The sequence below is a fragment of the Canis aureus genome, chromosome 11, assembly GCF_053574225.1.
Source record: "Canis aureus isolate CA01 chromosome 11, VMU_Caureus_v.1.0, whole genome shotgun sequence".
Lineage (NCBI taxonomy): Eukaryota > Metazoa > Chordata > Mammalia > Carnivora > Canidae > Canis > Canis aureus.
In genome coordinates, this window is record NC_135621.1 from 40,419,988 (window position 1) to 40,445,891 (window position 25,904).

Here is a 25,904-nt window from a genome sequence, read left to right on the forward strand (position 1 = left end):
CCAAAATACCCAGGACATCACTGACACTGGATAGCGGATAGCACAGGATGCAGCAATGTTTATGTTTGTTTTTCCAAAATATGCACTTCTCCTGCAAAAGCACACATGTCCTAAGGCTCAGCGCTGGGTATATTTTTATTTTTCAAAACAAAAAAATACTGAGTATTTTTAAATGCAGGATAATGTCAAGCAAGAGCCTAGCTTATTTACATTGGAATCACTCAGGATATCTTAACAAGATATATCTTGAAGCGGGGCTCTAAAAACGCTACTGTGCTTATTTAGAAGTCAGGCGTCCCGTGGTAACCTCGATCAGAGGACGGTCCCAGGCCCAAAGATGGCAAGAAAGAAAGAGGAAGTGAAATGAAGATGCCTCTGAGTCCTGCAGGAATGCAGACCCCCTCAGCAACCTTTCTGGGCCTAGCATGAGACGATGTGCTGCAAGATTACAGCTGCTAGATGAGGGCTCCCATCGGTCTGGTGGTTACTTTGAAAGCCAGGCTCTCATCCCAGAAAGGCCATCTTCAGAGATGAATAGGAAAAGAGACAAAGAAGGAGAGCAAAGGACAGGAGAGCACTGGCAAGAGGCAGAGGCAGTCAGTGGATGGTGGAAAATGAATACGGAATGGATCTGTCTGCCTGTCCATCTACATAGTTCCGCAATGACCCGGATGTGAGTGAGAAAAGCAGACCTTGGTCTGCTGTTGGAAGAAATAGAGCAACATGCCTTGGAGACTCCAAGAGCATCCCTTTGGCACAAGGCAGGCATCCCAACAGCAGAACAGCAGAGTTTACGCGTAATGGCACAAGCCACCAGGAGGCAGCTGTGCATATGGTCAGGTCACACGGTGCTCTGTGGCTGAGCTAGTGCTAGTGAGGGTGCAGAGCTGATGCAGGTCCTCCCGTCTCCATTCCCCTATGACACACCATGAGTGTGTCATAGCTTGGTTTTCTGAGTTAAAATCCAAAAAATTTGTAATGGGTCCTATCAAAGTAGTTAAAATAGAATGTAAACAATTAATGTTTCAATTATTTAGAAAGTCAGTATATTCTGTAATAATCTGAGACAAACAAGATCCTGGAGCTTATTCAAGGGTTAAGATGGAACCCAGATAACATAAGCTCAGGTGTACCCCAGAGATACTTTAGACCACCGCAAAAAAACCCAAATCGAGTCAAATGAATTCTTTGGTTTCCCAGTGCATCTACAGGTTATGTTTACACTATCCTGCAGTCCGCTAAGTGTGCGATAGCATTATGTCTAAAAAAATAATGTACCTGCCTCAATTAAAAAATACTTTATTGCTAAAAAATGCTAACCATCACCTGAGCTTTCAGGGAGTCAAAAATCACTGATCACAGATCACCGAAACAAATACAAACATAATGAAAAAGTTTCAAATACCTAGAGAATGACCAAAATGGGACAGGGACCCGAAGTGAGCAAATACTGGAAGATAATGGTGCCAATTAGACCGGAAACAGTATCTGTGAACCTCAATAAAGAGAAGCACAATGAAAAGCGGTATGCCTGTATCTCTACCCATCCAAAATGATTTGGTCTCCGAGTCCAGAGAGTGATCCCAGCTGGGTGTGTTTTTCCTACAGAAAAGCAGTAGTAGATCTACTCCAAGGCCAGCAATCTGGAGGGTGCTTTACTTACCTACCCTGTCCTCAAGCCCTAGACAAGAAGAACAGTGAATGGGGCTGAGGTGTACGCGCTGTGGGGATTGCTCTAGCCCCTCTCCATTCTAGAAGTATCTTCAAATTCAAAATCAAAATTTGTTTTAAAATTTTAAGTAGTCTACACCCAGTGTGCGGCTTGCTTGAACCCACGACCCCACAATCAAGAGTCGCACAGTTCACCAACTGGGCCAGTCAGGCACCCTTCAAATTTAAAATTTCTAAATCAAGATTATACTTTCTAGTGCTGGATTACATTTATCCCCTAAGTACTCTGGACCAATCACCTTATGCTATAATTGGTTTTCCAGTGATTTCTCTACGTTTCTGCTCAAAAGAGTTAAAAGTGAGGCATACTGCATTCTCCTAAGCCTCCAGCAGCACGATCTAAAGGAAGCTATGCACAGAACTTACGTCACGTGAGACCGATTCAATCTGATGTCCTGCCAGAAATGATAAGCTCTGGCGGCTGGATAAGAAAATCTCAGCATTCAGATTTCAGATGTAGTTAATACCCAGGTCTGGTGTGCTAGCCCCAGCAGGTCTAAGGCAGCCGCCAACTCTGTGACTTGCTGACACCGTGAGGGGTCTGGTTTCTACCACCAGGATGCTTCTCCTGTGTCTAAGAAGAACAGATCACAGCTGCCTTTCTCTCAGAAGAGCAAAAACATTTCTTGTGGCCTGGAATTGCTCTCAGATCAGTCTGCAAGAGTCTTGAATATGCACTTATTGTGGTATCAACCTTCCCAGAGGATACCAATTATGGTACAGATCACATATTTACCAGTCTTACAGTATGCATTTAAAAAATTAAACTGAAACCTGCCAGAACCAATACAACGTAACCACCATGGATTCTATCTGCAGAAGTCATGTTTTTTTTTTTGGTGGGGGGGTGGGGGGTGGGGTGGGGATCTTATTATATGGAAGGCATATCTGCAAAGAGATCAACAAAATCCATAACGTACTCATGGAAAGGTTACCGTGCGTGACATCCGGCTCAGTTCTTCCAGACAGGCTCAGCATACCCAAAAATTCAAACCCCCAATCCGCCTATCCCTGGAAAAGGATCTGCTGCAAGTCAGGCGGCCTCATACCTCTGATGCAGTTCACACACACACACAAACTCATCTCTTTCAAGCCCTGTCTTTTTCTTTTCGATTCCGTTCCTAAGTGCTTTAAAAGCTTCTTGGAGATGAACTCCCTGATGCCGCCTGCGGTCGCCGTGCCCTTAGGATCGTCTGGTTTCAAAAGAAAAACAAACCGACCAACAAAAGGCTGTGTCAGAAACCAGGTGCCCCTCCCGCTGTGACCAGGAGACATGCCTGGGACCTAGAGAGGAAACAAAGTCAACCAGCAGGGCCTGGGTTGCGGGAAGTGGGGTCACTCACAGAATGGGAAACCTGGAGAGAAACTGATGTCGGAGTGTGCAGAACATCGAGGGGAGAATCTCAGGAGAGCGGCACGACCGCCTTCGGCAGCTGCAGGGCCATTCTACCTGCCGTCCCCCCTGCCAGATAGGTCCCCGGGTGGGTTTCTACACCCACGGGGGACTGCAGTCCATCACGGTCCGTTGCAGCAACCCCAAGCAGGCTTGCGGGCCGTGGGTTTCCCCTAGCTGACCTGGAGCCGCAAATACGTGGGGCTCTATGTGAACAGGAGCTGCAAGCATCCTCCGGCTACTCGCCGTGCGCGTGGAGAGGGATCGGAGAAGAGCAGCGCGCCTGCCCTTGCACCCCCCCCCCCCCACACTCGCACACACGCACCCACGCAGCCCGGCAGGGCCCGGCCCCCGGCGCCTCCGGCAGGCACTCACCGAAGACTCGCTGTCCCGAATGAGGAAGTCGCCCTCCACGCCCCGCTCGTTGAGCGCGCACTCGGCCTGGTGCCGGGTCACGTTGCCGTAGTACCACTCGCGGCCCGCGAAGCGTCCGCTGCACGCGGGGCCCGCGTAGCTGATCTGCGGCGCGTGGGCGGGGTGCAGGGCCGGCCCGTCGCTCAGGACCACCACGTAGTTTTTGGGGACCAGGCCGACCTGCCCCCGGGCGTTTTTGCACTTCCACCACTCGGGGTCGTTCTCGGGCTTCTCGATCACCTCCATGGTCTCGCCCTTCTCGAAGTTGAGCTCCTCCTCGGTGACCGAGCTGAACGGGTAGAGCGTCTGCACCACGTGCAGCACCCGGGCGCCCTGGCCGTTGCTCAGGGACGCGCCCTTCCGCAGGCTCAGGAACCTGGGGGACTCGGCGGCCGCTTCGTCCATCTCCTCCAGGACGTAGTTGGAGGGAAACCAGCCGATCTGCCCGTTGTAGCTGCCTCGCCACCAGCCGTCGCTGCACTTCTCCATGACGGTGACGCGCGACCCCTTCACCAGGGACAGCTCGTCCTCCCTCTCGGCCACGTAGGCGAACTTGACGAAGGCGGGGATGTTGAGGTCGTAGATGCGGTCGGCGCCGCCCCCGTTGGCCGGGAACTCGGCGTCCGTGCTGGGCGTCGGGGACGCGTCGCGCGCGCTCGTCTTCCTCTTGGTCTTGCCGAGGCCTGCGGAGACACAGCGGGGCTGAGCGCTCAGGGCCGCCGCCCCGCCCCCGCCCCCCCCACTGCCAGGGCACCCGCGCCCCCCAGGGTGGTACTCCCGAGGGCTGCCGCGCCCTCGGAGAGGAGGGCACGGGAGGGCTCAGCCCGGAGGTCTTCCGCCTGCTTGCAGGGGCGGGCGGACGGCCTGCTGGACTCAGACCTGTCCAAGGCCAGCCCGGGGCACAGGTCAGAGCTGCGTGCCTGGGCCACTCGGGGGACACCCGCGACCTTCCGCTGGCTACAAACCAACACCCTCCCCTCCTTTATTCTCTTCCTGCGCTGCTTCTGTCTTTCCAAAACGGGGGGGGGGGGGGGGGGGGGGGGGGGGGGCTGAGCGCTCACTTCCCACATGTTGCAATGAGCCAATTGGAAGCAATCAGCTGATCTGTTAGGTCTAAGGCAGAATTTCTTGTATTGTGCCTCAAAACCCATTAGTGGATCATAAAATCAATTTACTGGGTTGTGACCATCTTTGTGTGTGTGTGTGTGTTGTTCTGGTTTTATTTAAGTTAGTAAGATAGAAAAACCTCCCAAGTGCATCAAGCATAGTGTGTTGCTTCAGTTATGTAAGGGAGCGAGTGCTGAGCTGCAGTGTGAAACTTATTTCTTCCTGTGTGTGGGGAAACCAGCGTGAAAAGCCCGAAGGTAAAAATGTTGCAGCCTGGGTGGAATGCAGAGGATTCCGGAGCCTTCTTGAGAGGGGAGCCTACAGGAGAAGGCACATCAGCGCTCAGAGCTGTGGTGTGCCACTAGACCAGTAGGGCGGGCCATGCTCCCCAGCTTTTCCTGAGATGGCTGCCTGCCCACCAGCTCCACACAAGCTCCTAACTTGGTCAATGTGCAGGCTTTGATGGTACGGAGACGCCATTTGCAGATTCCCCACCCTTGCAAAATGACACCAAAGCACTTTTATGGTAGCTTATTTTATTTCTTCAAATAAAATACCTCTCTCTCATTTTATTTCTTCAAATGGAGTAAAGACAGAATGATCCCAAGAATTACCTTTGCTTCTACTCCTTTGTTGAGGGGGCCAGGAGTTCAAGGGGAACAAAACATTGCCTTGTGATCATCCTCTACTGTGGAGTGCTGTGCACTGCCTTCTAGAGCAGACCCATCCCTGGCCTAAGACTCTGCTCCCCTTGGATACGTGCCCAGCTCAGCACCACCAGTGTGGCTCCGCACACTAAAAGGCACTTGGATAGCAGACATGAGGGGACAGCACACGGGTGTGAAGTGACTGTTCACAAGGTTTTCAAGTGAACATACCAATTCTTCAAATGAATGGCTTCTGTGTGTTTTTTTTTTTAATACACATTTTATTCAAGCATATAGGAAATAGGAAAGTAAACCAGGATACTAAACCAAGTTAAAATTTTAGACTTCTTACAAGTTAACTCACTTTACATGAAAACAAACCTCTAAATCTTTGAACGAATCCTTTCATGCGATTTCAAGCCTACGTTAGTTTAGCTATGCGTGAGAGAGCTAGCTCACTAGCTTCAGAATCCAGAAGGTGATTCACTAGCTTCACTAGAAGGCAGACCGTACATGAAAATACACTTCTGTCCTGAAGGCTCAGGCACCAAGGTATTCTAAGCCTCATCAAGGAGTCGGCATGCTAACGCAACAGGCAGAGGACAATTTCTACTGGTAACAAGACTTCAAGAAATAACACAAATAACTTTTTAAAAAGATTTATTTATTTATTTTAGGAGACAGAAGGCACGTGCGAGAGGAGGGGCAGAGGGAGATAATCTTTCAAGCTGACTCCCTGCTGAGCATGGAACCCAGTGTGGGGGCTCCATCTCATGACCCTGAGATCATGACCTGAGCCAAAACCAAGAGTCAGACGCTTAACCCACTGAGCCCCTCAGGCACTCCTACAAATAACCTTCTAATAGACCTTTTCAAGTTTGTGAGTAACGAAAGGTACTTGAGAAAATACCTACAGAAGGGCAGGATTTAGACTACTCATGGGCACAGAAAGATGTCAAGATCAGCAGAAAAGACAGTAGACCTTAGACCTCATAAAACTTTGTTGAAGACACTTCACAACTGACTTACGAATAGGCCACTTTGCTGACTCTTCAAGAACAAAATTACATTAGCCACTGAGTTTTTACACCAGGCACTTTTCTAGACTTTGGGGGAGACCAAGAAAAACAAGATAGGCACACTCCTTGCCTGTATGGAACTTAAATTTCTCTGTCAAGACTGGAACATTCCACATAGCAACCACACCACAGAAAATTCACCTGTTTTGCTTGAATGGGATCCAAATAGTCTTTGAGGCAACTCTGTAAAGGGAGGGGGTCATGGAATACAGCAGAACAACTGAATCCCAAGGAGGCCACTCATTAGCTATATGCTCTTGGGCAAGTTACTCAATTTGCGTCTTAGCTCTCTTACCCATAAAATGTGGACAACTGTGGCACTGTATCAGTGTGCTAGGGCTGCCAGGACAAAGTACCATAAACTTCAGGGCTTCAACAACAGAAATTTATATTCTCATAGTCCTGGGGGCTGGAAGTAAAAAAAGATCAAGGTGTGGGCAGGGCTGGTCCCTCCTGAGGCCTCCCTCACTAGCTGGCACATGGCTACCTTCTTGCTGTGTCTTCACACGGGCTTCCTTTCATTGTAGGTCTGTGTCCTAATTTCCTCTTCTTATAGGACATCAGTCACATTGGATTAAGACCCACCCTAAAGACCTCATTGTAACTCAATTACCTCTTTAAAGGGACCTTTACCACGTCCAGTCACACACTGACTTTCTGGGGGTTAAGACTTCGACATACGCATTCTAGGGGACATAATTCAGATTGTAATATAAAACAGGAAGCACTCTATGAATAACTATTACTACTCTGTCGAAGTCAGGCCTTTGAATTTCTTTTTTCTCAGACAGGTATTTTACCAGGAGAGGGCCAAAGTCCTTTCAACAGTCTTGGCAACAATGTTACCAGTGCCAGATGGCCACCAAAATAGAAAGCTTGCCTGTCAAGCTTTTGGCACCTGAGAAACATTATTCCAAGGGAGCAATGTCACATGTAGCTGCTGATGCAGTGAAATTCAAGAGACAGGTGTCTGGGAAGAGGAAGGAACTTGACTGTACTGACATTCATGTGATCTGAACACAACAGTCCTGTGACAAAGTGAGCACCTCCCTATTTCTGCAGATGGGGAAACTGAGGCTGAGATCAGGGAACTGACTTAACATAGACAGCCAGTAAAGTGGCAAAGACTTGGCACGCCAATAAAGGCCTATTTAATCCAGAAGAGTCAAGAAACACAGTTCCATGAAGAGGCTGATACGTAGCAGGCTTTCCATGGCTAACACATCATGATTTGTACCATGATTACTTTTTTAATCTTATTTTATGTATTTGACAGCAAGTAAGAGAGCACAAGCAGGGGCAGAGGCAGAGGGAGAAGCAGACTCTCCGCTGTGCAGGGAGACCAGTGCAGGCTCGATCCCAGGACGACGACATGAGCTGAAGGCAGATGCCTAACTGACTGAGCCACCCAGGCACCCCTAGGCCATGGTTTCTATGAGAAATGTATGAGGACCATAGAGTGTCAAAAGTCCATCCTCACTTTCCATTCCAACCCTCCAAAGCAGTGAGAAATGCTTCCTCTAATCCTAGGAAATGGAAATGGCCCGTGTCTCCAGGCGGAAGTGGGGCTGGGGTTCAGGGAGTGAAGATCTGGGATAAGAAATGTATCATGAGTGAGCATGAGGCCACGTGGCCACTGCCATGTGGCAGTTATGAGATCTCGAAGGCTCCCAGGGTCATCTCTGAATGCAAAACATGCAGATACTTCACGGGCGTATCAGAGGATGGCCGTGCTACTGTATCTGCCAGCCCCAAGCCCCACGCCACCCCGAAACATCCAGGCTCCAAGCAACGTTTCTAATTTCAAGGCAAATGTGTTATCCCTTCGAGGGAAGCAGGTGGGGTGGGAATTCCACAGTCTCCCCTCCATTCTCTGGGGCTATTTTTCCCACACATCTGTTCCATCACTTCTTCTTTCATTAAAGTCATACCACCTACATCTCCCAGTTGTAGCAAAAGCTCCTTGAACTCCAATGTGTGTTTTTGATTTTCTAACAAAGATACCGTGATTTTTTTTTTTCTTTCTCTTAAAAGTTTACATATTTCCCCAGCAGGAGAGGCAAATCCTCACATTCTTTTGCAGAGTCTCAGGCAATTTTTACCTACTATAAATGAACAGTAACCAACCAAATGTGGCAGACCGGAAGCCCTCGTTAACCAGTGTTTCTGCTCACACTCTCTCCCTGCCATGTTTTGGAAGACACACTTTCCCATGGGGCCTGCTCACCAGGGCCCAATCGTGAATTCCTGGAGCAGCCTGGGTTGTGGACAGGAAGAGCCCAAAAGCAGCACCATGCCCATCCTCACACAACCCTCCCCCCTGCCACACTCCTCCCCACCCACCCCTCTTAGGTAGGGGAGCTGGATATGTGCAGGATACCAGGCAGTTCCAGACCCTGCCAGGTGAGACCTGAAGCATGGGGGAGTACTGCTGTGTTATCAGCAAGATCTGGCATGACTTCAAATGATGGATGGCTCTTCTTTCCGTTGTCAATCATAAATTCCAAATGCACAGAATTTATCTGGTGCATAAGCGTTTTGGTTGGAGGTTTTGCTGCACTGTGCTCTGCATGAACCATATTATGGATGAGAATATCTAGAATGGGATCATCAGAACATCTCTACAATTGCTGGCATGCTGTATTAGGTGATGTTAACATTTTTTTGCAAGGTAATGACTCTCTACAGCTTGTTCAATAATGTATAACCTGCAACACCTTTGCACAATGAAAGAACAAAGAACTGAAATCACTGTTAAAAAAGGAAAAAGATGGTGTCTCACGTGGCACGTGCTCCAGAGTGACCAGGTTTTAACTTCTACCGTAAAGATTAGGCTCTCAGAACAACTGTGGTCCACCCCCTCCCCGCGCCCCCTGCCTAGTCGCTCAATCTCCCCCTGCCCCTGCCCCCACCCAGCAGCTTCAGAGCTCTTCTTGCTCCACCAGGGGTCCTGGGCAGGTCGGTGCTGGACAATGTGCTCCACATATCAAGATGGGTAAAAGCCTTGGAGAGAGCCTGAACACTGGCCGGGGCTCCGGGTCAGTTAGCAAACCGGCTGGACAGAAGGGCACGGAACCCTGAGCACGGGGCTGCCTCGGATGGATTGGGTTTATAGCTAAGGAAGGATGTGAACAAGCTCCTTGACAGAGCTGCCTCCACAGCTGTCATGTTAAAGACCAGGCACAATTTGTTCAATGAGCTTTATCTGCATCTAAAAATAGTAATAAAAATATTATTTGAAGTGGCAAATAGGGGAGTTGGATCTAAACATAAACCACACTTTTTAGCTTTTGTGATGATTTTCTTGCACCAAACCCTGGATCTCTGTTCCTGAGTTACATTTTCATTGACAATGAGCACATTTTAACTTTCTTGAATAAAATTACATACATTAAAGGCGGAGTTCTAATAAAAGCTTAAATATGTCATACATTATTAATGTTGGTGATTTTCAAGTCAAAATCTTTTAAATACTCCTTTTAAGATAAAGAGATGTTATAACAGATGACTTCAAAATATGCTGTAACTGTCACCTGCCAGCTGGAGATCTGGAGATGTAAGACAAAATGTCAAACAAATTTGATAGTTCAGAAATATATTCAAGTCAATTCATTTAGATGGTGTGCACTCAAGTTTTAGGGGGTCTATGGCAAAGACATTTTATTTTTGTTACTTATCAGATCCGCAACATAAACCAGATTTAACTAGAAAGTTTCTTTGTACCTAGAATGCCATTTACAATAAGACTGGAGGTCAATAATTTGTGGGGATTTCCCCCATTAGGGTTAGGACCTATTATAAGAGTGAACTAAAAATTATGAAGGGTTTTTATCATTAAATGCTAAGGAGCTCTGACAAGGTTTGATTAAGGTATAAAGTGTCCAAAGTAACTTTTCATAGAAGGTGAGGATCTATTTAATGTTTGGCTTCTAATAGCTTCCTGTGCTGTTATGTATGCATTCACAATTTGTGTCTAGTGTTCTAGCTATGCCAGATTAGCTTTCGCCATTCAAAGAGTAGCCAGTGCTGAAATTTATGATCAAAATATTTGATATATAAAGGGGAAAAACCCCACAAATTTATTAAACTTCTGATGTTTTGATGGGTGACCATTTAAAAATCAATGCAGTGGTCATCTGTTGTTACTTTAAATTGTTCAGTATCCTTTATCCCTTCTCTTATTCAACAGAACTCCTCTTCTTGTGGCTTCTGCGGAGCCATCCCCACCTCATGGTGCCATCTGTGGAAGACCCAGGACTCACATCTGCTGCAATTACAAGGGGGTACCAGCTCTCACCATCTGGAGCTGCCCAAGTTTGTAGAAGTCTGTAAGAATGAAGGCCAGAGCAGGGATAAGGCCCAGAATGAGAGAAAGAACCCCTGGATCCAACCATACTTCCCAGTGATGTGAGCCAACTGATTCCCTTTTGAAATTTTCCTCTTCTTTTGTTCTTTTTTTTTTTCACCTTGTCTACTTTATGGTTTGTCTTTGTCACTTCAATTAAGAGTGCTGAAAAATACTACTGCCCATCCCCTGCTCTCACTCCTTTCCCAACCTACCTTCTTCAGTATGCCAAGCTGTCGATTCCCACTTAGCAAAGTGGTAAGTCAAAGAGAATACAGTTGTAGACTGGGAGCACCCAGGTTTAGGTATGGGAGTGGAGGTGGGATGGTGGAGATGGGGACCGGCATCTCTACCGTGTCAGGGTTAACTGCCGGGCTGGTGTGCCTGCTTCCTAAGCCCAGAGAATCCTGGGCTGAAAATACTTAACTGTAAGAAATCACGAGAAATCTGTGACACTGGTGGCCGTAGACATTGGGCTTAACCGGCCCACACAACTGAACCTCCATCTGATGAAGGCCAGCATATCTGACTTAGGATGAATGAATTCAGTGTGGCCAGTATCTTAGGCATGGGCTGTCAGAGAAACCCCAAGGGCAGCTCAAGAGATGGGGACAGGCTCTCCAGTGCAGCTCAAGAGAGGGGGACAGGCTCTCCAGTGCAACTTATTTCAGACAAGGCCAAATCTAAGTCAAAATAGACTGAAGCATAAATGCTCTTACTCAGCTGTTTCAGTTAGTTAGCATCTGTCCCTTTTGTCATACAGAGGCTCAAACATGTCACCAACTGCTGATCATGGATGAGCTCGGGAGAGGAGAGGCAGGGTGGGGGCAGAGGAGACAGGCTTCCCGGGGCTGTGAGCAAGGCGTGAAGGTTGGGGCCATGCTCTGGAAAACGAGCGGGATGTGGGACGAAGCCAGAGGGCTGGGCTGGGCTGGAGTGAAGACATGCACAGTTGAGGTGGGCAGAACTGTGTTGGGCAAAGCAAAAAGCTTATTAACTCCATTCTCTTCTTAGTGTCCCACTGGCAGAAAAAATTCCACCTGGCCATTAGGGATTGGATATGCTGAAAGAAGGGGAAACCCTAGGTCTCTAACCACTTCTGGGACAAAGGACTAAATGCATCCTTGGTGGCTTTTGTCTCTTTTTGGGCAACAGCTTCATTTGCAAAAACTCCCAGCTTCACTGTCACTGCTGTTGGGTGCCACAGTTCCACGCTTCTATAAGGTTTGACAATAGGAGAGAATATAACCTTCTGACAGCTGGGCTATGCTAGAAGCAAAGGAGGCTGCACTAGAGTTGGCCAGGGAACTTTCTTCCTCTAGTTGTTGGAATGTAGCTTTTAAAAATGAAAACCAAGGTTTTTTCCAGACGCTTAGTCAGTCTGCATGGCCAGACCACAGGCAATATGACCCACGGGCTCGTGGGCAGGACTCAGGGTCGGTGAGTAAGTAACTTCCCATGGGCCTTTCCCCCTCAATAAAGCAAGGGCTGATCACAAACACCTGCTCAGCAGTAAGATCTGTAAACACTAAAATAATGTCACGTCACCCTTACACCCTCCTTATAGTGCCCACCTCACTGTGCTGAGAAAGACGGTGTTTAGTTATTTTGTGGCCTCAGGGCCTGATATTCAGTGTTTGCTCAGCTAATAAGCTCCACTTCCCATCTCCCCACCAGTACTCCGTATGTACTGGTAAGTCGATGATACACTCCCATGTTGCCAGGAGTGTTAACACATTACTGAGAAGCAGGACATGATCACAATGAGCAAGCTTCCCAACGTGTAGATGGAAGGGGGCTGTTACACCCGAGGTAAACCCCCACCGGCCTGGGTAGGGCTTGCCAGCTGAGGGAGAAACAGAGTTACTACCAGCCATCCCTCCATCCCGGTGGTCTCTCTTCCAATGGGCGGCCACCCCAGGAGCCAGCTTAGAGACAGGTGCCAGGGCAAAGGGCCTAGCATCACCCGGGGCCATGCGTCCAGGGCTCTGAACTGGAATTTCCATCTTTGGGCATAAGCAAGCCTGCCCATGTGTGAGCAGCCAGGCAAATAACATGATGGAACACTGAAGCCTGAAAAAACAAATCACTTAGAGCATAGGATTTTCTATCAAATGTGAAAGTTGGATGGTAACACAGATGCCCATGAAAAGAATTTTTAAAAATTTTAATTATAATTTTTAATTAAAAATACATATGTAGTACCTCTCAACACATACTCCCGACCCATTAGCACGAGCATTTCTGAATATGCAAAGGGGTGTACGAGACGTGGCATGGCTCAGCTGCGGCAGGCTGCCACGTTACTGAGAGCGTCAATCCCCTGGCAGAAGCCCGGCACGCGTGCAACTTTTTAGGACCGTACCTGCTAAGTAAAATGAAGTATGATAAATAAATGCAAACGAGTAAAGGGATGGCGCATTCGTGGGGGAACACGAAGGTGGCAAGTGGCTGGCAAAGATACTGAGCCATACTTCACACCACCTTCCAAGCCTGGCTCTCACACCAGCTAGCTTTCAACCTCTAGCGTCTACATTCTACAGCATCGCGCTATCCTCGGTTTCTTCATCTGTGATACAAGGCTATCGGCGGCCCCTGTGGGCTGGTAGGAGGCTCCAGTACCTGGGGAGGCACATGAAGCACACGCAGCGTCTAAGACATCACAAGAGACCAAGCAATGGCTGTCACTGTTTATTGCTATTATTAAACATCTGTTTCCCTTCCTGGTTGAGGACAAAGGAACAAGTGGAGAAGAGCAGAGGTGGTGCTTTCTCAACCGCGGTGTACACATACCTGGTTTTTTCCTAAAATGCTCTGTGGGGACCAGGCCTCACACTCGCTCCTGCCCTCCGGGTCAGGAGCAGCTAGGTCATGAGGGCCCCCATGATCAGTCAGAGAGAGGATGTGCAATCAGTAAAAAATTGACCTTCGCAGAGGGTGAAAAAGGAGCCCCGTTTTCTAAGTAGGGATGAGCAGAAAGGCTCAGCACCTCACATGCCGCTCTGGACAGGACAGGCACCAGTTACTAACATGCCAGGTGGTACCTGCCTGTGCTCCAAGAAGAGATCTTTGAGGCTCTTGGGCTCTGGCCTCCAGGCCCTCCCTCATCTCTGGCTTCCATCTCAGTGCCCCACCTGAACCTGGAGAGACCTGGCTTTGCTGTGAAGAAGCCTCCCAACATTGGGCAACTTGTTTGAGTTGCCTGATTTTCGTAGAAAAGCTTAGGCCAGGCTATCTCAAGCCTCAGGCTGGTGTTCAAGCCCAAAATCTTCAACAAACGCCACTTTTTAAACTTAACTATATGCACTAGGATAAGAAAAAATAAACCCACAGAAGAACCACAAGGGGTTCAAATGGTCACCACAGCATTTTTCTTAGCACCTCAGGTTAAGAATTATGGATTTAGCCAAGTTAAATTACCAGCATAAGAGCAACCACAGTTTTACTACTAGTTCATGCTCTTCTTATAAACACCCCAATTTTCTAAGTCAGACAATCAACTGCGTTGCTCCTTGAGAAACCCAAAATACAAAATCAAGCGAGATTCCCTGCAAACAGCCACCACAGACTGTTTGGCTCTGAGGAAACACGTTGTCCCCAACCTTAAAAGCGAATGAAGAGCTGCCCTCCAGGTGGCTTCCCAGCTGCAAGAACCACTGGGGCGACCGGGGGTGTTTGCGGAGTCTGTGAGTTTACTGCAGAGTGGAGGAGGCGTGGAGAGAGGGCATCAACAGCATGGAGGGCTGCCCGAAGCCCACCAATTACACTCCAGCCTCGTGTGGGTCAGGCAGGAGCCCTACAGGGGTCACTGCAGTGGGGCGGGGGAGGTCAGCAGGAGAAGGCACCAGGAGGAGATGAGCCTGGGCCTTGCCGGGATCCAAGGGGCTCAGCATCAAGCACTGCAGCACATGGGAGTAAACAAATACCCTCTTCTGCACTCCATGCCTGCCCCCAGGGGACAGACTCAAAAATGTAAGAGAGAAGGAACACTTGAGACATATGGAGAGGATCTAAAAAAGAGAGCATGCCATATGGGGAAACGCAGTTGGAAACATGCTTAAGAAGATTTTACTTTAATTCCTCGGCATTTTTAGTTCGTGTTTCTCCGTTCTGAAATTTAAGGCTCCCACACGAAGAACTCTATAGTCAAGAAGGAGTTCTCTATGTTCTTTAGAAAACCCAAAGCAGAAAAATGGTCATTTTAACAAGGAGCAAATGAGACGTCGGTTTCTGGGAACTACTTCACCTGTGTTCCTGTCCTGCCTCAGGACACGAGGGGGCAACGGCTGGCCCAAGAGACAGTGCAGTGTGACTCTCACACACCTGCCTGGGGCCTACACATGCCAATGCTACTCCTGATTTTCTGGGGGTACAGACCCCTCATTTCCCATCCCCTCTCCTGGTTTTTCTCTCGTTAGCGTTCTTTTTCACAATCTGTCTCAGCTCTAATTAGCCTCCCACTAATCTGTTGTGAGTTGTTTTACATTTTTGGTTCTAAATACTTGGACGCTTATGAGATACAAAAACAAATCCAAGTTTATTTTGGGTCACTGGCACCACATTTGCCGTAGAAGCTTCCATATTATGTGGGCAATACGTTTGGCAGGTCACTTCGATTGGGAACGAGCTCACAAGACAGAATCCTAAAGAATTCCAAATTATGAGATGTTATAGGTGACTCAGGTTCATAACTGGTAGATTATGCACCAGAGACCAGAGAGGTAAACCTGATGATGTGTTACCTGTAACTCTGAAAACCCAGACTCCATGTTTTATTACTATGAGGGGATGATAATTGGCTGGAGGCATCGAATGTTCAAAATCCAAAGGAGCTACTACGTGACGGGGATTCAGGAGCGCACCTGTCATGATGAGCACTGGGTGACATGTGGAAGTGCTCAATCACTATACTGCAGACCAGAAATGAATACAACACTGGATTTTAGCTATACCAAGATTTAAAAAAAAAAAAAAAAAAAAAAGCAAAAGGAGTTACCCTGAACTTTTCATGTGTTACGTACAAACTTTTCATGGGGAATGGTTTGGCTTTGCATTTTCTCGAAATGAAGAACTAGTTCCTCATGACATACAGACATAACTTAGGAACCATGTTTCAGTGACTTCCAGGAACGTTAACAGTGATTTTCTTTACTCTTGAAGAACATTCCATCCAGGAAACACACTACTTCTATGACAGATGTGCCATAAAGAATCAGCTTCTCCTCTTGCAGGGTTGATAGGATATCCAGAACTCAGTGAGCATCCCCTCCACCAACCAGCCAGGAAGTAGACGTCAAAACTCACTTGGCCAATCTCCTTTCCAGCATGTGCTGGGACCAGGAATATAAACCTTGGAGAGAGAGCTCGCCACCTCTGGACTAAGAGCAGGGTGATAGCTAGTATTAGTGATGGCAAGAAGCCACCCACGCCATGTGATTTTGATTACAGACGTGTCTCAATTCTGAGAAAACAGACACACATGATTACAGACCCAGGGACGGGTTCTGGCTGAGGAGGTCAGGGGTGATTTGTATTTTCTCATATTTTCCAGGCTTTTAAAAATAAGTATGTGGCGTCAAATGGTAGTTGTAGAAAGTCTCGGCATCTCCGAGGTCACAGGGGCGAGGAATACCTGCGTCCAGTGAGATCGTGAGTGGCCAGGACGGCTGAAACGTGCGTGCGCAGCGTTGGCGGCACGGGCCTGCTGCTGGCCAGCCGCTCCCGAAATAAAAATCAATGTACAGACAAGGAGACATGTTCCCGTGACATTCTGCCTCTAAATCATTTTAGTTAATGGCTCTTGCTCACCTCGACATGAAGGAACCGGGCAGAATTACTACGTGACTCCCTGGGGGTCAGGGAGAAAACGGTGCTCACCGAAGGGAGCTGGTCCCGAGCACTTGAGAGGCGGGAGCAGGAGCCGCAGGAAGCCACAGAGCCGGGCGGGTGGGGCCGGGGAGAGGGGACTGCACGGGCACCGACGCCAGGCACGCGCGCGTGTCCCCCAGCCCTGCCCGATCGGAATCCCCCATTCTAGCAGCCGACGGGCGGTAACAGAGGTGGGAGTCAGGCAGACGTGGTTTCAGTTCCAACCCCGTCCCTCACTGCGGGCTCCTGGGCATGTCGCTGAACTTTTCAGTGTCCGTGTTTTCACAGGGGAAACCAGGATATCATCACGTCCCTCTTCGGGTTATCGTGAAAATGAAAACAGAAACGCGTGCAGGCACCTAGCGAGGTACCGGGGTACAGCGAGGCACTCAGAGGGAGATGGTTACTACTGTCCGCTCGCTGGAAGCACGCACACAAAATCCATTTGGGGGCAGCCCGGGTGGCTCAGCGGTTTAGCGCCGCCTTCAGCCCAGGGCCTGATCCTGGAGACCCGGGATCGAGTCCCACATCGGGCTCCCTACGAGGAGCCTGCTTCTCCCTCTGCCTGTGTCTCTCTGCCTCTCCTTCTCTCTGTGTCTCTCATGAATAAATAAATACAATCTTAAAAAAAAAATCCATTTGGGATCCTGGTTTGAATTTTTTGCGGCATTCGCTTTTGGTTTGGCTGCAGGGTGTGGGGGTGACACTTCTTTGCAGGGACTGTCGGGAGCCGGGGGAATGTTGGCTCAGGGAGCCTGCAGGCTCGGGCCAGCTATCACAGGGCCTTCCGTGGGCCCTCTCGTCATGGCAGAGCTGTGGTGACAGCTTTCCAAAGGGGACCAGTCCTTGAGACAACATAAATGCTAAAAGCCTACCTGAGGTCCCTATTACATTGGCTGCAGACACGTCAGGTCTCCACTGTGGGCCCTACATAAAAATATCAATATATTAGTCCAAAACTAAAATGCACTTAAAAATAGGAAGCACTGGGACGCTTGGGTGGCTCAGCAGTTGAGTGTCTGCCTTTGGCTCAGGTCGTGGTCCTGGGGTCCTGGGATCAAGTCCCATATTGGGCTCCCTGTAGGAAGCCTGCTTCTCCCTCGCCTATGTCACTGCTTTTCTCTCTCTCTCTCTCTTTCTGTGTCTCTCATGCATAAATAAATAAAATCTTTAAAATAAAAATAAAAAAAGGAAGCATGTTATCCCAAACATCTGGATTTTGTCTCCTGATGTGGACATTCATGCCTGAAGCACGCTACTGAATGCTTCCATGGATGTCCTGCCAACACCTCAAACTCTCAAAAGGGTGTTGCCTTCACGGCCCCATTTCTCTTTCTACTGCCTGAATTCTCTACTGGACATTCATTCAGGCTCAGAACCCTGGAGTTGTCTGTGGCTAATACTACTACTTCTAGCTGCTCCATACCCAGTCAACAGAGAGTCCTGGGGTTTTCCTGCGAAATCCCCCTCCGCAGCTCAGCTCAGGACATACGACCTCATTCCTGGGATGCTCTGAAGCCTCATTCCCAGCCTCCTATGGACAGATAGACCCTTGCCAGTCTTTTCCTGAGGACTAGGATCAGGTTGCTTCCTGTACGCCCTGATGGTCATCTGTGTGCACCATATGTAAACTCTTGGGGGTTCCCTTTTCAAATGGTTGCAGGCCTGGTGTTCAGGGCCTGCTGTGTGGGGTACCCGGATCCCTCAGGGAGGCTCTCCCTCACTCCAGTCCAGCTTGTTCCCTGAACGTCCTCCAACACAATGTGGCTCCAGCCTCCAAATCTTGGCTTATGTTCTCCCTTTGCTCATCTGAAGCTCCAGCTGCTCTCCCAAGGGTCCACTCAGCCTGGGTATTCTTTACCCAGTGACTTCATTCAATTCTCAACAGGAGAGAAGGAGTCACTCATCCCATTTTACAGATGACGCATTTGAGGCTCAGAAAGTTCAGCAGTTTGGCAAAGACGGGATCTGAACGTAGTGGAGTCTCTCTCCTAACCACTATTCATCCTGCCTTGTGAAGGGTAGGACAGAGGCCCTCACTGCACAAACCAGCCCAGTTTCCAACGAGACAGGCAGAGACAGTGCCACTGCTCAACTGAGAACTGCTTATTTGTGCCTGCTTATTTGTGTCATGTTCCCAGTTGTCACAAGCTTCAGAAAGTCAGGGACTAAACTTTGTCCTGTATTCATATCCCACTGGATGACAGGATGTCCAGCCAGGCTCCCCCTCCTGATCCAGACAGACCCTGTTACACCACACTGATCCTCACAGCGTGTTTACATCCCTCTTTCAAAGGCTTTGTTATTGTTTTCAAAGGTCATCCAACAGGGGATGAGGCTGAGGGCTCAGAAGGGATCTTCCAGGGACAGACAAGGAAGGGACAGCCCAGACTCACCTTGGCTCCCGCCTCCACAGGCTGTGGCGTTTGTTACTGCTCAGTTTTTACTGACCACCAGGCCTGGCTCACGCCCGCCGAGCACATTTATAAGCACAATCCTATGGCCTCTAAACAGAAATTCCCTCATATTCCACACAATCTCAGAGGCGGTGAGCCCAGGAGATCCCTTGCGACCATCACTCTCCCTGCCTCCAACAGAAAAGCATTCATTGAACTGGCTCAAAACAGTCTGGGCTGATCCAGTAAGCAGCAGGGATCTCCTTACTTGCAAGCTAGCGATAAGGAGAAGACTCTGGATAATCACAGAAGTATTCTGGGAAACTATTCTTATGAAGAATCAGTTGGACACGTTTCCACCCAGTGTTATCCTCATGTTTTAGGTCCAATGGCAGCAGGTGCTCAGTGATACTCTGATCTCTGAAAGGCTAATGCAGAATGTAGGGTAAACAGATGCCTAGACGAAGGTGGAGGAACCTGAGTTATATCTCCTCTGCTACGAGCCTACTTCAGAGCCCTGGGGTGGCACCTAAGCCACTCGTCTGTCCATTCATTTGAAGGTAAAGTTACAACAACAGCACAAAAATATTCTTTTCCCTGAGACACTGGACAGCCACTTCCCTGTCTATATGATGTTCCACCAACCGAAATACTCCGTGTACATTGCTCCTTGCAGACATTCTCCTCCACAACCGCGATACAGCCATCAAATCAGGAAGTTAACATCAGTACGTTATTACTGCCCGATTCTCTGAGCCCATTTAAGTTTTGCTGGTAAGTTTTTCATCTCTAAATTCAAGGACTTGGTACCAGTAAAATCTCCTCTAACATTCTGACTGCCTGTCTCTGTTAACAGAATTCTATCAAATGCCTACCCACTAAACCAGGATATTGGACTTGGTATAGAAAAAACAAAACCCCAAGTTTGTGTTGAAGTCCCATTTCCGTCACACACCAGGACCAGAAGTGTGTTCCTGTGGAAGTCACTTAGCCACTGAAGTCAATCCCAGTGACTCTGCCTCTGAGCCTTGGGAATTTCACCCATGGGAACCACCTCCTTCCTAGCTGGAAGCATTAGCTCAAAAGGGCACAGGGGCTATTTTACAGATTGTTAGCATCAGGGAGTCTCCCTCTGCTCCCAGGTCTGGCTTGGAATCAGAAGTGGGAGTCCTGGTGCTAACCCCTGGCAGGCTGCTAACTGGCCTCAGGTGTGGTCACAGTGAGACAAATGCTAAACAAACAACGGCAGGGGGTGGGTGGCTTCTGGCTCCAGACACCCAGGAAGGTGGTCAGCAAAGGACCATGCACCTTGGAAAAAACTCTCTCGAGGAGCTTATGAATAGCTTGTAAGTGGAGCTACGTCGTTTTCCGTAACCTGAGTCAGCACATGGACTCAAGTGAGCTACTGAGAAGGGAGCTAACCTCGGGGGGCTTTGTGGGTCCCCAGGGCTGTCATGAAGTTGTAACAAAAACTGCTCTTCAGTATTCTGAAGGAAAATCTTTGAAAAATACCTCCCTGGAAGCAGCTTCCCTCATCTTAAAAGATGTGGCTCAGTAAACACCTAACCTGCGTGACTTAATAAGTCAGGCTGCAATGTCAAGGCCAGACTGTAGACCAGGAATGCTCTTCACCGCTGAGCCAAGAGCTGCACGGTTTGAGCCCTTCAAAATATCAACTGGGCTCTGCCAGCAGAAAGAGTTCTTAACAATTGCCCCTTGTTATCTGCGGGAAAGTTCTCTTTGACTATTCATGATCATAAGTTGAATATGAGAGGAGATCCAGTATATAAATGTTTTGCTCATGTGCAAATAAGAGCCCATATTGTTTTATTCGATTATAAATTATTAGAGAAAAAGAAAGAACGTTAATCCTTTCCTAACAGAGATCTTTTTGTCAAAGGTACTGCTTTCTAGAAGTTACTGTAACAAAGTATTGCATGTGACTAAACTGAATTTTCCACTGACCTCAACAGAGCAACTGAGTATAAGAAAGCAGGAGGGAGCCCCACAGAGTTGCAATTCTCTGCTTTGGAGACCGAAACACATTCATAACACTGTGACTTTGCTGGGGAGTCCAGTGCTATTTTACTCCAAGCCAGGCATCTGCCAGGGAAATCCTACTCTGGATTTAGGAATCAGGTGGATTTCCATAGCGTAAAAATCACAAATGTGCAGGGCACCATGAGTAGCTACTGGAAGGTCGACACATTGCCCTGTAGGTTTCAACATAATTTCCACTCCTAATATGCAGCAGAGAGCATTCCTGCCGGCTGCATAACCAACTAAAGTGACACTGTAATCGTGACAGCATGCTGGGGACAATCAGTTAAGCAGGGAGCCACAAACACTTGGCTCCAATCTTTGTAGCCACAAGGACGGTGGGAGGCAGGCTGGGCTGCACAAAGTTTTCTCACCTTCCTCGATGACAATGATGCTGTGTCAGGCCTGGCTGTGGGGGACTAAGAAGTCACGCCACTGTGGTGATTTCTTGTCAGGGGTGCCTGCCTTCAAGAGGGCAATGGAAAGCTCACGCTGGAATACCAAGGTCTCCCTTTTTGCAAGAAAAGCAAGCTCTGGGTCAGCGTGGTGAGCACAAAATAAGAAGATACACAAAAACATGGGGGAGGCATTGCCCCACAGATACGGATGGTGAAAACAACTGTATTCGAGCTTTTAGCCGCTGGAAAGGTCAGCACAACGCTTCCGCCTGAGCTGTGCGTGCGGCCTGGCGGCGGGGGCACACCTGGCGGCTGCCAGGAGGGGGCCCGGGCGCTCAGCAGCTCTCAGGGCGCGAGGAGGGCCAGAGGGAGAAAGTTAAAGAAAAGCAAACTTTGATTCTATTTAAGGAAGAGCTTTCGAGCAATCTGTGTTCTCTGAAAATGGAACTGGCTGACTGTTGAGGCAGAAGTGTTCTGGCGGAGCTGGTGGCCATCTGGGAGGGGGGCCAGAGAGCCCAGGGCCCCGCGGCACCCAGCACCCGGAGGGCTCCCCTGGGCTGAGGGCCCACAGTATACCCGGCACCCAGGGAGACTCCCCTGGGCTGAGGGCCCACAGTACCCCCAGTACCTGGGGGCTCCCCTGGGCTGAAGGCCCACAGTATACCTGGCACCCAGGGAGACTCCCCTGGGCTGAGGGCCCACAGTACCCCCAGCACCCGGGGGCCCCCCTGGGCTGAGCGCCCACAGTACACCCGGCACCCAGGTAGGCTCCCCTGGGCTGAGGGCCCACAGTACCCCCAGCACCTGGCACCCGGAGGGCTCCCCTGGGCTGAGGGCCTATAGTACGCCCAGCACCCAGAACCCAAAGAGGCTCCCCTAAGCCTAGAGCCCACAGTATCCCCGGCACCCAGCATCTAGCACCCGGAGAGGCTCCCCTAGGCTGAGAGCCCACAGTACCCCCGGCACCCAGCACCCAGAGAGGGTTCCCTAAGTCTAGAGCCCACAGTATCCCTGGTACCCAGCACCCGGGGAGGCTCCCCTAGGGCAGAGAGCCCACAGTACCCCCGGCACCCAGCACCCAGAGAGGCTCCCCTAATGCTGAGAGCCCACAGTACCCCAGCACACTGGGCAGATTACAGCTCAGGAAAAAGTAAACACCGAGTGAGACACCTGGTTAATAGTTTCAATTTGAGGCTTTGTCTTTTCTCTTTCTACCAAGTAAAGGAGGGGAAAAAAAGACAAGGTATTCAAGAGAATTTCTAGATGGTTCAGAGCAGAGTGCTTGCTTTGTCTCATTTCCCTTCTGATCAACTCATTCAATTTCTCAGTATTTCATTCTTTGCTATGGTATCAAGAATACATTTAAAATGGACAAGAAATAAAATAAAACTAGTCAGGAATCTGTAGTCTCTCCCAAAAAAAGGCACTTTGGTGGGCAAGAGGCTGATACTGGAAGAAAACAAATAAAAGTAAGCTCAGGTATTTATCTGTTCACATACCTGTGTTTCTACAACAGTCAATTAAGAGTTATAGGTAAAGGACAATAATGTTTCTTTCAAGTGACTTGTTTGGAGGAAAAATAAAATGACAGGGGTATCAGGTTAGTGGAAAAAGAATCAGACTGCTCATGCAAAATGAAATTTCTACATCAGCCTCAGAATCTGTGAAGGCTGGTGTGATTCATACTCAGGCCTGTGTCTCATTTCTCTTTCTCCATCGCCCTGATATCAAAACACTACCCAATAAATGAAGTCTTTAAATGGGTCTGAAGAGAGATGTAATAGACTTTTCAAGATTGCATGAAATGTAAGACAAATATTTGGCAACACCCACTTCATTCAGTGTATCATTTTCTTTCCAGTTTTCCCACCTGCTTCCCTCCCACCCGACGTAGAACAAATTCTCCTGTTAAAAATAAAATGGAAAAAGTCAAGTAAATGTAACACAGGTGATAATACTGACTTATTTCATAGCAAACTCTTAAGTGATAATCAGCATCTCAGGTACAGCCCACACGATACTCATAGAAGGAGGCAACACTCCCGTTTATAAACGGCAGCGTGGCTCATCCTGCAACAGCAAGGCCCTCACAGTTACTTCCCCGCATAATCTGAAGCAGTGATTACCATAAGTAGGTCAGATATGCAAGAGGGGACACCATTAACTTTAGATGATCCAAGGTGGCCTGTCTCACATTGGGATACTGGGTGTGCGGGAAGAAAACCGGGTGACGAACCCACTGCACTGAACTCCCAACAGTCCCCACCTGTGTGACCGCCAACAGCCCCTGATGTCACACTGTGACATGTGCACGCCTGTGGCCACTTGAGCAAACACTGGCCAGGACCATGGGATGGACGTCATCAATCGAGGAGAGGGAAAAAAGTCCACCTGGCTCAAAGTGCTTGTCACTCCTTCCCACTCTGCATGAAGGCCAGGTGGACAGGGTTGTGGAAGACACAGAAGGCCTGGGCAGGGAGGAGGGTGATGCAGGCCGTGCGGCAGACACTTTTGGACGTGGTGACTCCCCTTTGGGAACAGACTACTGATGCCAGGAGACAGAAAACATGGGCAGGGATCCCCAACATGCAGAAGTATCAACTTACATAAGACTCTAGACTCTTAAGATCTCTAGGAAATGACAAGCATGGTATTTCTCCATCTTGGTCTCTTCATTTCCAGAGATCAAAAATAAAAAGACAACTAGAAAGATGGCAACGTAGAACAGACCTTAAAAAAAAAAAAAAAAAAAAAAGACACACACACACACACACGAACTAAAAAGATGAACACTTGCCCCTCCAAAAACACAAGGCTTCCTCGCCTTCATAACAGGAAGTGGTTCAGCTCTAACCTGGGTCCGAGGGCAGGGGCACACTCACCTAGTGTGTCCTTCAGATTCTTCACGAGGGAGCCTTTCTTCAGGCTGTTCTTCCTCTCCACATAGTTGGACGGCACGTAGCCCGTCCTGTTGGCCGCGTTCCTCACCCGCCACCACGTCTTGGAGTCATCCAGTAGCCATAGGCGCTCGTTTTTCTTGATGTCCAGCTCCTGGTCCTGTTGGGCAGTGTAGTCCCACTTTGCTATCACAATAACTTCCTCTGTCATCTTTCATGGAGTCCTTCTGCCAGCAAAACATTTGGAGATGCTCATTAGAGAACCAACCAAACACTTCATCCTGTGCATCAACTTGAAAAATTATGCATTGACAGCTTTTATTACAACTTGGCAACCGGTTTTCCTCCTGGGTCTTGAAATAACCTCAAAATGACCTTCTTTCAACAAGCTTTAGCATTTTGTTTAGAAACAGCAACCTAGTAAAACAGATCCTCATTTTGTACACTGGGAAATCTGCATGCTGTGCCAAAACCAGAAACAAACTTTCAAAAAAATTCTAAGTAACAATGTCATAATTAAATGTGTTCACTTGATTAAGTAACAGCAGCTCCTTGTAGCTGCTATGTTTGTATCCACCGTCTCAAGATATGCTGAGTTTTATGAACGCATTTAACGAACACACACACCCAAACTGTTCTTCTAAATTAAAACTAAAATAAATCTAGTATCCCGGATCAGCTCCTGAAACAGAAAAAGGAAATTAGCGGAAGCAATGGTGAAATCTGAATAATGGCTAGTTAACAGTAACATATACCAAGGTTCAACTCTTAGTTTTGACAACAGTACCATGGCCGTGTGACACGTTAACACCACAGGTTAAACTGAGTAAAGGAGATATGGGAATGCTCTGTACTATCTTTGCAACTTTTCTATACATATAAAATTACTCTTGAGGGGCGCCTGGATGGTTCAGTCTTGGTTAAGCATCTGCCTTCAGCTCAGGTCATGATCTCAGGGTCCTGGGATCGAGCCCCACATTGGGCTCCCTGCTCAGTGGGGAGTCTGCTTCTCCCTCTCCATCTGCCCCTTTCCCTGCTCCTTCTCTCTCTCTCCCAAATAAATAAAATCTTTAAAAAAAATAAAATAGAATTACTCTTGAATCCTGCACAGTGTTTAAAACAGCTTCATTCACACTTGGGAACAATTTGGAAGTGATCAAGATGTTCTTCAGGGGGTGAATGGATAAACTGTGGTATATCCAGGTACTGGAGTATTTATTACTCAGTGATAAAAAGGAAATGAGCTATCAAGCCAGAAAAAGGGATGGAGAAACCTTACTTAAATCCTCTTCCCAGACTAGGCCTCAACACCTGTACTTCCACATTTGTCTCTGCGTGTCCCAATTTTAGCAGGAACCCTGCTGGGCTGGTTTAGCCAGAACCCTCCGCTCTTGCCCAGGCCATGTGCCCAGTCGCCTGGCCTGCCTTCCGGGAGGATCCCGTCAGGTCAGTTTAGTCAGAGTCCCTCCTTTACCCGATGTTCGCTCTCAGTGACTGCATTCATCTGTGGCCTACCTTACTCCTTGGCTATAAACTCCCATTTTTCCTTCTTCTATTTAGAATTGAGCCCAAATGCAACCCCACCGTAG

General features: G+C 48.4%; 1 protein-coding gene across 4 annotated transcripts in view; it reads right to left on the reverse strand.

Annotated features, from left to right (window-relative positions):
- The window catches only part of NCK2 (NCK adaptor protein 2), a 150,785-nt gene that overhangs the window by 14,685 nt on the left and 110,196 nt on the right, over positions 1-25,904 (reverse strand). For 3 of the 4 annotated variants that reach the window (XM_077914891.1, XM_077914890.1, XM_077914889.1), the window contains exons 4-5: positions 24,301-24,542; positions 3,500-4,221 (exon numbers count right to left, since the gene is read on the reverse strand). In XM_077914891.1, coding sequence (XP_077771017.1) covers positions 3,500-4,221; positions 24,301-24,526 — 948 coding nt within the window. In that variant the 5' untranslated portion in view covers positions 24,527-24,542. The remainder of the gene's footprint in view (positions 1-3,499; positions 4,222-24,300; positions 24,543-25,904) is intronic. The other variant, XM_077914892.1, reaches the window with a different exon arrangement.